Genomic DNA, 14,798 nt, shown 5'->3' with positions numbered 1-14,798 from the left:
GACATTTAACTCATCTTTTAGAAGGCTGTTACCAATGACCCCTTCACTGTACCTTGGCTTCTCTTGCCATGCCACGGGAAACAGTATTTATCTCACCAGGGCTTTCTGGGATTCGATGACTTTGGCTGCAGCTTCCAGGAGGGATAGCTGTACTCTGCTGATCTACCATCATGGCTTCATTCCAGCTGCTACTGGTTTATGATTTATCAGATGGAAGGAGACACACACCACCTGCTCTGCGTGTCTCCAAGGGGCAACCTCATCTCAAAGCTTCCCTTCCTTCTACAGTTCTCCTTGAAAACCAGAGGACACTAGGTACAGGCCAAATTCTGGGGGAGTTTCCTCCCAGGAGGGAGCAAGCCTGCTTGGCAACCACCCCCGCTCCTCACTGCCCTCCCCACCCCCCACCCCAGCAGACCACGGAGCAGCTCTGCGGAGCCTCTGCCATCTGACATTTCCATCCTCCAAGAGCCCTGTGATTCGATTCTTTCTCAAAAGGACTTGGTCTTTTTATTTTTTTCCCCTCCTCTTGGAGCATTTAAAAATACATTCAAACAAAATAATTCTTTAAACAGAAGTGCACAGCCGTTTCCTTGCACCGTAGATAAATCTGAAATGAGCAAATCTTTTGGCATTTTAAACAGAGTTCAGGGACATGCCATGTGTGGGTAGAGGTTATGAAACCATGTGAAGTTTTATATCTCATCACTGAGGTTCTCAGACCTACACATGTGTCTCAAAAGTCAACCCTGGGAGCACATTGAAAATGCACATTCCAAGGCCTCACACAGAGGTGTGCACGCTCACAGGCTGACAACAAAGGTCTCGGTAAGGCCATACATTCTCCTTTTTAACAAACCCCAGGGAGTTTTCATGCACTTAGAGAAAGACATGGTCTTAGAATCGTAAGTAAAAATATATCAGAATAAGCTCTCTATTTCTTCAGGCTCTTGTCAGATTCTAATATTTACTGAGACGACCCTACGGGAGATGGAGACACACACATACAGACATCTGCTTTCATTCTTAATCATAACCAAGTTTCTTGACATTGGCAGGGGAAAGAAAGATTGCTACTAGGGGTTGGAGATATAAGAACTGCATTGTCAGGTCGAGAGTCTGCACTACCGTGTTTATGTGGGAGTTTGAGCCCTGGTTTCCTTGTCTAAAAACTGGGGATAGCCAATCTGCCTCATTATTAAGGCTGCTGCAATGAGTAAGTGTGGATACATGAAGAGTTCTAGCATAGTGCTGTCCAAAAGAACTGTGAACAATGACGCTATGCCCAGTCAGCCCTGCCCAATAAGTAGCCACTATTGCCATGAGGCTACCAAGCACCTCACATGTGGCTGGTGAGGCCAAGGAACTACATTTTAAAGTTTATTAACTATCCATTAATTGAAATAGCTCCACGTAGCTAGTGGCTACTATACTGGACAGCGTAGCTCTAATTGCAGGCCAGCTACGAATAATTTTGTTACTACAGGTCGAGCATTCCTAATTCAAAAATCCAAAGTGCTCCCAAATTCCCAACTTTTTGAGTGTTGAGACTCAAATATCTGCAAACTCAAATAGGCAAATATTCCAAAATCTGAAAAGCTCCAAAATCTACCTTTCTGGTCCCAAGCATTTTTTTTTTTTCTTTCTTTCTTTTTTCCCCCAAGCATTTTGGATAAGGGATCTTCAACCCGCTTTAGTTCCATTTTATCAATGAGGCCAAAAGAGCTTAAATGGCTCACCTGATGGTCAGAGCTTAGGAAGGAAGTGGAGATGGGACCTATGATGACCCAAATTGCTGGGTTCACAAAGGAAAGCAGCTGCCTTCCTTTGAAACACCTCACCCACATCACAAGGCGGCCCCACCTGAACCTGAAGCGGGAGCCCAGCCTGATGAAGTCCGATCTGGCGGACTTGCTGTTTCCCGGCGTGCGCAGGCGGAAGAAGGCGTGGTGCTCCACAGCACACTTCCACAGATGCTTGCAGGTCCGGGCACTGTCCAACCGGAACACAAAGGTGTGCTCTTGCTCACGGCCCTGAGAGAGCAAGCACAGGGTCCCGATGGGGCATCTGTCACATCAAAGCAGGGCTGTTCACAGCAAGGAAGACCGATGGGGAGCAAGGCCTACCTGGTCATCATCCTCCACCACCACGAGTGTCAGTTTGCTCTTTTTAAAATCCATTTTGGTAATTTTAGGCCTGATCAGAGAGAAAGCATTTTAAAAAAGCAGTCTGCGGTAAAATGATCTACACATCAAACAGCAGTTTCCTTTCTACTTTTAAAGCTTAGATTGGCTAAGAAAAAAAAAAATCATTCATTCATTTACATGTGATTATCCAGAGGTTTCAGGGTCATTGCCACACCCCCACAATGAGAAAAGGATGGTGTGATTTTAAAAACAAATCTGGGTGTTGTATATCCCTCCATAATCATCCATCACATAGACTCCACCACAAAATAGGAAAAGACATTTTAATATTAGACAAAACTAAATTACCAAAAGAATAAGCCTATTTTGTTAGCTCCTTCAAAGATTAATATGCCTGTCGGGGTCAGTCCAAGAGAATATTCACAGCCATCTCTTCCCTACAAACAAACGAAGTGACAATCGGTAGAGGGTTCTAACAGGTCGTCACAGAGCAGAATGCAAAAACAGTTCCCTCACCACAAGTTACTTTGTTGACACACCGTTTACATACTTTTCAGTAATAGCAAAAGCAAACGACTCAAACGCGGCAGTCCTTACCCTGACAATGTGCATGTCTACCCCATACATTTCCAGCCACTTCGCTTTATTCAGATAGGAGAGTTCCGCCTGGGCAGGGCTCTTTCCCCTTAGAAAAACCAACAGAAACACACGTAAATGGGGACTCTCACACCCACGGGGTTCTGGAGGGCACTCCACACTGTGCAAGGTCACACAGCAATGACAGCAAGGGGGGGCGCCAGTTCTACTGATCGAAAAGATCTCCAAGAACATACTGTTACTGAATAGGAAGATCAGAGGACAGTGCTTATAAGGGGGTCACTTTAGAAAACAGGACCACGGTTTTGTTTTGTTTTGTTTTGTTTTTTTGGTGTAGAAATATATATTTAAACACAAAGGAAAGGGGTGGGAAGGACACACAACAGGCTGCTGCCAAGGGCTTCCTGCAGGGCGGGAGGCTGTACGGGTGTGTGAGGGGGTGGGTGGTGGGAGGACTCCAGAGCCACACAGTTCTAACCTGCGTCAATGATACAATGAGATTGCACTCATGTCACCTTCCATTACCAACAACAATAAAGTCACCGGACTTTTCACGAGGGGCTACATACAGGGGGCCATACTAAGTTTCAGGTCTGCGAGCAACAGGGTGGTATGGGGGAAAGCAGGGATGGTGGGGAGGAAGGAAGGACCCCAGGGAAATGACTGAGTGGGGTTCAACCATGTTGGATCAGGGCAGGGGCTGCCGGGGAGGAACCAAAGACATAAATGACATGGCCGGCTTTAGGTGTGAGGCCACACTTCCTGAAATACTACACAGCACAGCACACAGTCTCAACTGCAGGGACTCCTACATGACAGGACTACAAGACTGGACACTGCTCATCTGAAACACGCAAGGTCGCAAGGGTTTCCGATCTCAGACATGTGCAGATTCTGGAAAGCTTGCATATAGGTGAGGAGATATCTTGGGGAGGGGACCCAAGTCTAGACATGAAGTTCATTTATGTTTCATATACATACTATGCACATAGCCTGAAGGTAATTTTAAACACTGTTTTTATTGTTCCTGCATTTTGACTGTGCCTTGTCCCATGAAGTCAGGTGTGGAATTTTTCCAAGGTGTCATGTTGGTGATCAAAAAGTTTCATAGTTGGGTCTTTCAGAGTAGGGATGCTCCACTCGTGTTTTTAAAAGGTTTGCTCTAGAAGGTTCAGGTCAGGGTCACCAGTGACCAAGGTGTGTGAGAGTGTGTGTGGGGGGCATTGCCATCTTGCTGGGCACACTTGGGGTGCCGCCAGGTTGGTGGTGGCACTCTTGGCAACATCAAGCAAACCTCTACTTCAGAGGGAGAGAGAGACTATGGTTTGGTTCTTGCTGCATCTCTCTCAGAAAAGAGATGACACGGGGGCCCCTGGGAACACAGGTGTGGAGGAAGCACAGCAGAACAGGAGCTGCTTGCTGTCTCATGGCCATCAACTAAGCGATTCTACAGTGGACAAGAGAGTCCGACACACACACACACACAGGACAAGATGAATAAACAGGTCAGAATGCTAGAGGGGCGCATCATGGTACCTGCACTCTTTCCATCTCTGGAAGATATCAAATTCCATCGCTTCTGTCTGATTTGGAATGAACCGAAACTCAGACACAAGCTCTGGTGTGTGTTCCGGAAGTTCGCACTCCCCAAGCTCTGCTGCAAGGTTCATAAAAGGGAGGAAAAGAGGAGACAGTGAATACTTCCAGTTATTGCTGCAGCCAAGTCCAAAGGCATTTTGCATGATTACGAAGCACAAGTACCCCCTGAGGTATAACTCTCTCCTCTCAGGAGGACTGAGGCCTCACTTGGTAGTCATATGTACACTCAAAGTCCCCAAGAATCATTCCGATGCCCTCCCCATGGGGTGATACACCATCATCTTGGTTATTACTCTTTTCCCTGACTATTTCTCCCATCCAGGGAGGCCCTGATTGCATTTTCCCTGAGAAGTGGCGGAGCCCCGCATTTGCAATAAAAGCCAATTGTAGGGAATGAGGATCTGCCCAGCAATATCCACGGCACAAGGTGCTTGTTAAGGGCAGGTGAGAGCAGCGCTTCAGGGCCTGCAGTGCTGGAGAGAACGGATCAAGAATCTGGTACATACAGAATCTGAGGGAGAAAACAAGGAGGGAAGGGGGGAGGGAGAGGCAGTGCGATGGCTGCAGGAGCAACTGCAGCAAAGTGGGCAGAACCTGGGGGGGAGGCGGCTGTGCAGAAAGGGAAGCAGCAGAGGCAGCGATGCCAGCAGAAAGCCCAAAGCGTGCTGCATGGTCCTTGCTCTTGCCACAGAATGGAGGCCCCGAGGACACAGGTGGCTTTGTCCCTCCAGGCATAAATGAGAAAGTCACCTCTCCCCACCCAGCCTCTGCAGACCCCAGAATAAAAAGGACGCCTTCAGTTTCCTCCAATTCCTGGCAACACAGAGTATGGTCCAAAGACCAGCAGCACAGCCCGTTTGTGTGAAATGCACACCCCCAGGCCCCACCCCGAAACGACCGAGGCAAAGCCCGCCTTGTCCCAAGAGGCCTAGAGGACCCATGCACACTTCCCTTGGGAAAGTACTGATCTCCAACAGTTTTGGAACTTGAAGGTGCATCAGAATCGCCTGGTGAGCTCGTAAAACCTACACGGCTGGCCCCACACCCAGAGTCTCTGTAGGTCTGGAAGGAGGCCCAGAATTTGCATTTCCCAGGTGATGCTGATGTGGATGACCTGGAACATGTTCTTGAGAACCTCTGCTTCACACACCAACTTCACCAACAGACCAAAGCAGGCCTAGGTGCCCGAACAGTCCAGGGACAGCAACTCACTTCGTACCCAGCAATCCTGTCCATCACCTATTAGGCCACGCCCAGACAGCATGGGCTTCTGAGAGCCCAATCCCACATTCTCTCTTCCGGGGAGGGACTCCAGCTGCCTTTCAGAGTAGAAAAAATACTCTTGTCTACACCAAGGAAGCAGTGATACCAAACTCAGATGGACAGTGAGGAGCTTGTACAAGAAGCTTGTACAAGAAGCTTGTACATGGGCCAGGGCCTGCGGAAGGTCTCCCTCCTGCTGCCCCTCACCTGCACACTAGGTCCATGGCCCGGGAGAGTCTTGGTCAGGGAGTGCAGCCCTTGGTACCTTGGGTAAAGGCACAGATGAAGACTGCTCTGGAAACACTATTTGCCCCAAAAGGGTAGAGCTTGGTTCCCCACTGCTGGAGTCCACCACTGACCTCTGTCCAAGAGGCTGCTATGAAACCAGGTCCCTGGACATCCAGAGGGGCTGTGTGGTCTAGAAAGACTCCCTTGTCATCAACTGCCCTTTCCTGCACCTACTGGCCAACATGAGGCAACAGAGCCCTGTGTCTAGTGGTACTGCAGATGGGACGGGACTAACTGTGCTACTGACATCACTGAGCACCAGAGAGAAGCCAATGACAAGGTCTCCCGGCTGTGCTCAGACTAGGCATGGGGCCAGCATCCGACCTCACCCTTATTGCACTATAGCAGGCCTGAGTGCTTGGTGCTATTTGGAGGTAGCATGTCTGCCTTTCAAGAATCTGGTAGAACTTGACACCTCACTAGGCTCCAGACTCTGCAGCGAGCCTCCAGCTCCAAGAAGGGTGGAGGGTCATGGGCACAGTCCAGACATAGGAGAGCTTGAATCCCAAATCCACCATATACTAGCTATGTGACCTCAGGCAAGTCACTTAACCTCTCTGGGTCTCTGAGCCTTAACTGAAAAATGGGAATTGTTCCAATAAGGACCAGAAAAGACCACAGGCAAACAAAACATGACTGTCTTATTCATCTTCCTCCATTCCTTTTTTTTTGTTGTTGTTTTGTTCCTTTTACTTGGATTAATTTTCAAGTCTACCACAAAATTATTCCCCAAGGAACACAAGCCTCCGTGCAGGGCCACTGTATCACAACTCAGGAGGTACCACTGATACAAGGACAACGGTGGCAAGACATGTCTTCAAAGCTCACACGGGGGAGGAAACACAACCCTTCATTTGACTCAGACCCACGGAGTTGCTTGAGTGATCAGAGCCCAGGACAAACTGCTAGGCTGAAGCAGCCAGCAGGAGATGGGGTGGGGGAGAGGCTCGGGGACAGATGTGACAAGGGCTTTCCCGTGTGTGTCTACATCTTCCAAGTCTTTTTACTTGAAACTGACAGAATGATTGCATCTTAAATTATACTAATGTTATGGCTCCAGCTCAAATGGGTGATCTTTCCAAGAAAGGCTCACGGGCAGCTGATCTTCCGTCTGCCTCTGCTGGGGCAAGGCAGAGGGTTCAGCTGGAGCCAGACTCCGAGTGTTGTGCTGCCTCCATCAGAGGTGGGGGCATGGTGCTGCTGTGAGTGTGCCCAGGCCTCTAATCATTCAGGACAGTATGCAAGCTACAACATCGTGCCAGTGGCCTGAGGAGAAAACCTGCAGGCCTGACATGATGCTTTAATTTCACCAACAACACCCTGACACCTCCTGCTGGGCTGCCGAGCCTGATGGGACAGCTCAGCTCTCAGGGGAAAGAAGGCCACAGGCTACGCTGGTGAAGTCTGTCCCTGGCCAGAGCTGACAGGCTGTTGACACTCCCCAAGCCACACATATCCTGTGGCGGTCTCCGAGGACCTGATCCATCATGGCTATGAATGACACTATCGTCACCTCTACTACCAGTGCTGGCAGACCACACGGGAGGTACCCCTTCAAAATGGGGTCTCTCCAGCTGTGTTCCTTCAAATCACTCTGCACTCAGTGAGTATCTGTCCGCCACATGTCAAGCCCCATTAGAAGTAGGATGTGAGATGACCCAGGAACAGAGCTTCCTACCTTTGAGTGTAAACATGGCAAAATGCACTAAAAATACAGAGTAAAGGGCTGGGGTTGTGACTAGGTGGTAGAGCGATCACCTAACATGCTTGACACACTGGGTTTGATCCTCAGCACCACGTAAAAATAAAATAAAGGTACTGTGTCCACCTACAACTGAAAATATATATATATTTAAAAAAAACTTTAGAAATACAGAGTAAAAAAAATACAGAAAATGTGTATAGGACTGATCAGACTTACATTTCTTAAAAATCCACTTAAAACTCATAGAAACTCTGGTGACCTGTGGGTGGCCGGACAGGGGGTTATTTCCTTTTCTATCTGCCTTTTAATAAGCGTACTAATTTTATAATTTGAACAACAAAAAAAAAAACTTCTTCGATTAACTTTTAAAAATTGGTAGAATACAAAAGAGGGAAGCCAAGTCCTGTTATGGTATTCACAAATACTAATTATGAATGAACACATCATAATTCATCCTCCAATAGAAGCCCACAAACACACTGATCAACGAGTCCACGCCATATATCTATCTGATGTGCTAATGAAATCCCCCACATATGCAGCTACACATTAGTCTTCTCTTAATTAGCGCTAGGGACTTTAGCAAGTGCTTCTTAGGCATTTTAAATCATGATCTGCCAATACACCCCAGGGATGAACAGCCCATGCTGACAATCTAGCAGGCAGACGTCTTGCTGTTCAGTTCTGCCCGTGTGCCAATGACCTGCAGCAACGCTTCCAGCCTGACCTGTGCAAGAGCCACATTCAGACTCGGAGACACTGCTGCTGCTTCCGGCACCTCTAGGCCCAGGGGTCCTATGCAGGCTGTCTCCTCCACGGGAGCCTAGCTCTTCCTCAACTGCTCACCACTGCCGCCGCCCACCCTGGGAAGCAGCCTGTGACTCAGCTCTCTGACTCCTCTCTCAACACCCAAGTCTAATCACCAGGTCTGCCCTCCTGTACTACCAAGGCTGGCTTTTGGGGTACACGCATAACCACTGGCCCTATTCATCTCCCTATTACAGCAGCACCCCTCACTGCATCTCAGCCATGGTCTTGGTCCCACTCCAACCCCTCTCCCCTATAGCCAGCGGGGCATGCAGTTCATGCTTTTTAAGTGGGGTCTGAGGCCATCCTGACCCCTCTCTGCCATATCATTCAACACTTGCTACTTCCTCACTGGGCTAATGCTTCTTTTTGTGTGTGTGTGGGGGGGTGCTGGGGATGGATCCCAGGGTCGTGTGCATGCTAGGGACACGCTCTACCACTGAGCTACACCCCAGCCCCTCTCTGCCCTTTGTTTCATGCCTTGGTTCCTTGAGTCATCTCCCTCTCCACGTAACCCTGTGGCCCTGCCTCTTCCGAGTGTCCCACGTGTCTTTGCTCCTGGTGGAACCGCTCTGTCTCCTGCATCTGCCTCCCTCACTGGACTGCAAGCTACCTGGGGACAGAGACCATGTCATATTCATTTATATCCTGGGGCAAAGTAGAGCACTGGACCTAGCACACAACAGACACTCATTTGTTGAAATGAAAAGTAATAACATTAAAATGCTAATTACTACTAAAGATTAATGTACCTTGCAGACAGAGGGCAGCTAATTCCACAGCCGTTTCATAGGGGCATTTCAATCTTGAAAAAAAAAAAAAGAAAGAAAAGAAATCAATTCTAAATATGAAGCTATGTACCCGTAACTATATAATATTCTGGGAAAGCCATTCTTCAAAAAGCAGTGATATCTAGGCAATGATTTTTGTTCTCAGTTTATATTTTTGCTCTCTGTATTAAAGAATGCAAACTGACTTAAACTACAAAGTTCCCAAAGTCAGTTCTCATCATATGGTAAAATAACCCATTCTAGGTCTACTTTTCATCAATCACATGGGCAACTTGACTGAATTTGGCCAGAATGGGGAAGTTTGGAAATGAATGAAAAGCCTCTGCTTTGCCTTATTATTTTAAAACTTATTTTGTCGTATCAATAAAGTACATGCATCTTTTCAAGCTGTCTTAAATCTTTCTTGAAACAAGGTTGCAGTGTTAACAGTAAACACACAGACACCATATCTAATTAATACTGGGTGCACTCAGCTAGATTCTAGCCAGGATAACTGAGGCACAGCCACAGAAAAGTGTTAATGCCAATCTGGCAATCTCATTCATACTTATAATTTCAAAGTCAGTTAGAAAAATAATAATGGCATACATTGGTATAGCACTTCATAGTTTTTGAAGCCTTTTCATGTACATTATTTGAGCTGGTCAATGCATCAAGTTTGTATGACCAGTGTCCCCCATCTCCCATTTCACAGATCAGGAAGTAAGTATTCAGGGGTCTTGCCCAAGGTCATCCAATCAGGACTAGAACCTCGTCCTGCTTTGAAGTATAGCAAATCAGGCAGAAGTGCATGCAAACTGAAAAGTACTGTACAAATGCAGGGTGCTTCCATTAATATTTTTCTAAACTAAAGACAATTTCTACAGTCACAAGGCCTTAAGTATAAGGAGCACAGTATGGAGAAAGAGATAAAAATACACACACACTCATAACACTTATGCCAACCAAAGGTCTGTATTGCATGGCTGAATAAGGCAAATGTATACACTGTACAATCAACTCATTCTACAGAGGATATTTCATTGAAATTTTTATAATGCATATTCTATTGAGTTTGCAAATTCCAAAATTACATTTTAAATTTCCTTTGGCTTACATTCAGAATCAGAATGGACTCTTGTCAGTAACATCAGGTATTACTTCTCAGACTCAATACAGCCTTAGTTTTTCATGTAATAGAAAATATTTAATACCTATGCTGAAAAATGACATTGTAAAAGCTATGACTGTTTAAATATCTTATCTTTAAAATAAACCAATATTGCATGCGAAATCAACCACTTCAAACTAATGCTTCTTGTGCTCATAATCATTGTGCATAGCCAGAAGCCTAGTATTTAAAAACCATTTTTAAGATGGGAAAGGAAATGAGATGAGATGGCTAAGCCTCTTTCTATTCAAATCAGAACTCAACCTCTTTCCATGACTTCAATGTGGATGGTGACGAATGAAACTTTTTGACTACCCAAATACTTGTACGTGTATACATACTAATAACGTATCTTGCTTGCAAATACGACAAAAAGCCATTATGAATGGGCAGTGATGTGATCAGGGAGTGAATTATTCCCAAATACACATCACTTAAGATATTAAATGCTCTTGGAAATGCTTCAAGCCATATAGTAATCATTTAAAATAAGATGATAATGACAGTGATACAAGTATTAGACTCACTTTACAATGCCTGGTGCACTTTTTTTTTTTTTGAATTTTGAAAAGGGAACAAGGGTAAAAGAGTTAAAACAGTGAAATATTTTGAAATACATCATGATCTATCCTGGGTGAAGAGTTAGAACAAAAGCATACTTACTTTCCAGAGAGAATGTCATGCCTGAGTTGTAAAACAAACAGGTACCTGACAAACATATACAAAAGTCAACAGAGGGTAACTCTTTCCCAGCCACCTCCAATCCCCAGCTTCCCATCATAGATCCCACCCTGCACACCGCCTGGGGTTTTGCATTGTCCAAAGGGAGTCCAGATGAAATGAGAACTTGGGTGGAAGCATTTCCTCCTGGCTCCATGAAGACATCCCAGAACCTATCTAGGTAGTGCATGTAGGGAGTCCACAAGATACTTGTGAGGTGGAACATGGAACAGTGAGCTGTCCCATGAGGCCTCCACAACCCCTCTGATGCTTGAGAAAGGATCCAAACAGGCCCATGGAACTTGGAACACAGGCACGCGATGTGTCCACTAACACAGGCAGGGGGAGCCACTGGATTAGGCCTGGGCCAACTCCACCTGGCAGATTCCAGAATCACATCAACAAGTTTGCAGCTGACTGGATTCTGTGATCAACAGCCTGAGCTTTGCTTCCTGATGCAGTCTAACTGCAGACTGTCTTAAAAACAAACAAACAAACAAAAAAACAGGCACACAAACATACACTCACCCACATATATGTGAGCACACGCACACAAGAAAGATCCTGGAATTGGACTGCAATGGGTTACAGGGAGAACAAAAAATTATGAGGAAGGCAGCAATAACACAGGTGAGGCTTACTTAGGTTAAAAAAAAAAAAAAAAAGATGCAACGGCTTAAGTAGGTTTTGTTTTGTTTTTTACCAGGAGGATGTGGGCATCAGTACCACTTGCAGCGCTTTGTAAAAACCAAAGCTGCCCACGCTCTACTCCATACCTATGGAGTCAGGAATCCTACATGCAAGAGTGGTCCCCAGGAATCTGATTTGTTCAAAAGCCTCCCAGGTGTTTCTGATTCACACAGCCTGGCTTAAAAACCACTGGCTTTGGTGACAGCGAGAAGCAGCATGTTTCACAAAGAGCTCTGAGGAGGAACAAAACTCCAGTAATTTAATTTGTATGAACCTTGGAAACAATGCGGGCTGTCACTTTCTGTGGAATGAATATAGGACAATGTGGGTGACCCAGAAATCAAGTGGTGGGGGAGGAACGACTGCAGGTTCTAGTACATTCCAGGATGTTCCTGCTTCCCAACAGGTGCTTGATCATCATCAACTTCACCTGTGAAATTCTGGACACTAACTGGATATTCATATCAAGGGAAGACACCACGCACGCTGACATGGCCAGAACTTCCAATTCCCCTGGGAAAACCTAACTTCACAAGTTCAGTTGGCCCATCCAGTGGGGCAATGGTGACCACTGGTCAGTCTTTAAAGCACTACTTAGGAAGTCATCTCCATGTTCCTGGCCATCACCGTGGACCACCCAGCTGCATATGTGTCACCACTATAATCCATCACCCAAAAAACAGGGACAAGGAGACTCTGGGATATCAAAAGCAGAAGGCTGGTGGAGAATTTCACCAAGGGAAGGGTAGCTGGCGGGGAACACCTCACTATGTACATTCTCTTGACTTCTACGCTGCTCCTGAAGTCCAAGAGATAGACATGCACGGGCGGACACAATACATAAGAACTCAGTGGGGCTGAAGGGTGACATGAAAGGATTCTAAGAACTCTGCCATAATTAGGGCAGGAGGCTTTAAAGGGAATTAGCCTTCACTGTGACCATCAAGGGACTATTTTGCAGCCCCTTAAAAACAAAAAGGACTGAGAAGCATTCTCCCAGTATTTGCTCTCCCTTTTTGTCACTGAGACAGAAATAAAATTCCATGGAACAACAATTTGCTTTACCCGTGGCCTGAGAAAACAAATAAGTCTAATTTCTATTAACGAAAAAAATATCAAATGAAGCAAAGTTGTGGATTTTCAACAGAATACAGAAATCCCAGGGGAAAATGCTAATAACCCATGCTCAGAAGTACAGAAAGTGGATGGAAAGAGAGGCACACCCATGACTTAGAAGACCTACAAATTCTACGTGAGGCCAGCGTTACGGGGCAGAACCTTCTGCATTATGTCCTACCTTGTAAACTCTTCTCGAAGATTGTTCGGTTCTGAGGAATAGTATTTAACTCGAAAGTGCAATGCATAAGCAGGTCCAACTAAACATTTGGAGACGGAGGGTTGAAGATGTTTTCCCCACAGAATGGAAAAAAGGAAAAACACGTTAAATCTACAGCACTTTCGCCACTCTACGTGGAGGGCACAACTGGGCACACAATACCAGTACATTCTTTTCAATCCCAGTCTGGAAAACCAAAATGGCCTTCCGTGTTGCCTAGGATAGTTTAGCTGGTAACCTCATTCTGGCAGAAAACCATAAGGCTCCAGATGAATTACGAAGAGTTGGCATTTTACTTTTACCTCTGATACCGAGAGGCTCCAAACTGATAGCCTATGTTTCTACAAAGTACAAAGTGGGCTAAAGGAAAGTGTTCTGCTGTCTGAAAATAAAGAAATACCTTACAGCATTTTTAAGAGAATAAAGATTTCTTTAAATGCCCCAAGCATAAACAGCATAGAGAAATGGGTACCACACCTGTAAAGGAGTGAGCTGGACCCCACTCCCCAAGAGCCCGCCCACTCGACAAGCCTGCTTTATAACTCATTAGGAAGTGAATATAGCAGGTGCAACGTCACATTTCTGAACAGCACATTAATCAGTTCTCACTGGCAGAGGTGTCTGATTTCAAATGAGAACATAGCTGGGTTTTAAACATTCACTAAAAACTCAAATTCAAATGTTAAGCTCTCATCTTTGGCCGGCTTTAAGAAACTAAGAATCATCCATTTAAAATCCCTTCTTAAAAAAATTTAAAAAAGGCTTCCCAGTTACAATGAATACTTAAGACCCTCAAAACTTTGGCAAAGGACTTTATCCACAAATTAAAGGAATACACAAGAAGGCTAAATTCTGTTTACTTACTTTTCATCTGCTTTTTTATGGGTTTGGAATGATCCAGCCAGTGCTGAAAGAAAAGAAAAGGTTTTCATTTAGGAGCAGTTCATCGACAGGGTTATAAGCTCTCCTAGTTACCCCCCTTTACAAACCTGGCAGTTCTACCCTCCCAAACCAGGGGCTCGGTCAGGCCATGAGTTCTTTGGTGGGGATCTACAATCTGTTTGATGTGGAATTGAAAACTTTGCACTTGTGCACCCAAGGGCATTATTCAGTAAGGAAGCTCACAGGTTTCATCAGCCTTTCAAAGAGGTACCTGGAAGCACTTAGAACCCCTTACTTCACTGATCTGTAAAGTCCCTTCGAATGCAAGGAACCACCAACTGACTGCCTTTTCCTTGAGTGTTTCACATTATCATCTTCTCCAATAATTCCATGTCTCCATTAATCTGGAGAAAAGTACAAGCTACAATGCAGATAATCCCCCTTCATACCTCAGCCTTGGAGTTCTGTCACCCTAAACTTTGAAATTCGAGAACCAAAGTTCACAGTCTCTTTATTCTTTGTCCAGGAAATCAACCCACACCACAGATGGAAAGACAGGCAGGAATCTGCCTAAGATGATTTTGCTGGGGCCAATGACAGAATTTCCACTTCTCGTTTTTACCAGAAGAACTACTTCAATTCTCATCTAAAGATTGCAAAAACATTTTCTTCAAATAAAGGTGTCTCTATAATGGCAAAGTGGAGGATACAACAGTTCTGAGGAAGCTCAGCAGCCTCCCAAGGAAAGCTATATTTAGGAACATTATACAGATGTTCCTCATCTTATGATGGGGCAATGCCTGGATAAATTCATTGTAAATTG

General features: G+C 45.5%; 1 protein-coding gene across 1 annotated transcript in view; it reads right to left on the bottom strand.

The window, feature by feature from the left end:
- The window catches only part of Epb41l4b (erythrocyte membrane protein band 4.1 like 4B), a 134,725-nt gene that overhangs the window by 72,311 nt on the left and 47,616 nt on the right, over positions 1-14,798 (bottom strand). Inside the window, exons 3-11 of the mRNA XM_048783235.1 lie at positions 13,958-14,000; positions 13,055-13,133; positions 11,011-11,055; positions 9,159-9,211; positions 4,281-4,401; positions 2,745-2,832; positions 2,496-2,584; positions 2,127-2,196; positions 1,864-2,033 (exon numbers count right to left, since the gene is read on the bottom strand). Of these exons, the coding sequence (XP_048639192.1) occupies positions 1,864-2,033; positions 2,127-2,196; positions 2,496-2,584; positions 2,745-2,832; positions 4,281-4,401; positions 9,159-9,211; positions 11,011-11,055; positions 13,055-13,133; positions 13,958-13,964 (722 nt within the window). The 5' untranslated portion in view covers positions 13,965-14,000. The remainder of the gene's footprint in view (positions 1-1,863; positions 2,034-2,126; positions 2,197-2,495; positions 2,585-2,744; positions 2,833-4,280; positions 4,402-9,158; positions 9,212-11,010; positions 11,056-13,054; positions 13,134-13,957; positions 14,001-14,798) is intronic.

The sequence above is a fragment of the Marmota marmota genome, unplaced genomic scaffold, assembly GCF_001458135.2.
Source record: "Marmota marmota marmota unplaced genomic scaffold, marMar, whole genome shotgun sequence".
Classification (NCBI taxonomy): domain Eukaryota; kingdom Metazoa; phylum Chordata; class Mammalia; order Rodentia; family Sciuridae; genus Marmota; species Marmota marmota.
The sequence above is the reverse complement of the archived record's forward strand: the minus strand, read 5'-3'. Positions and strand labels throughout refer to the sequence as shown.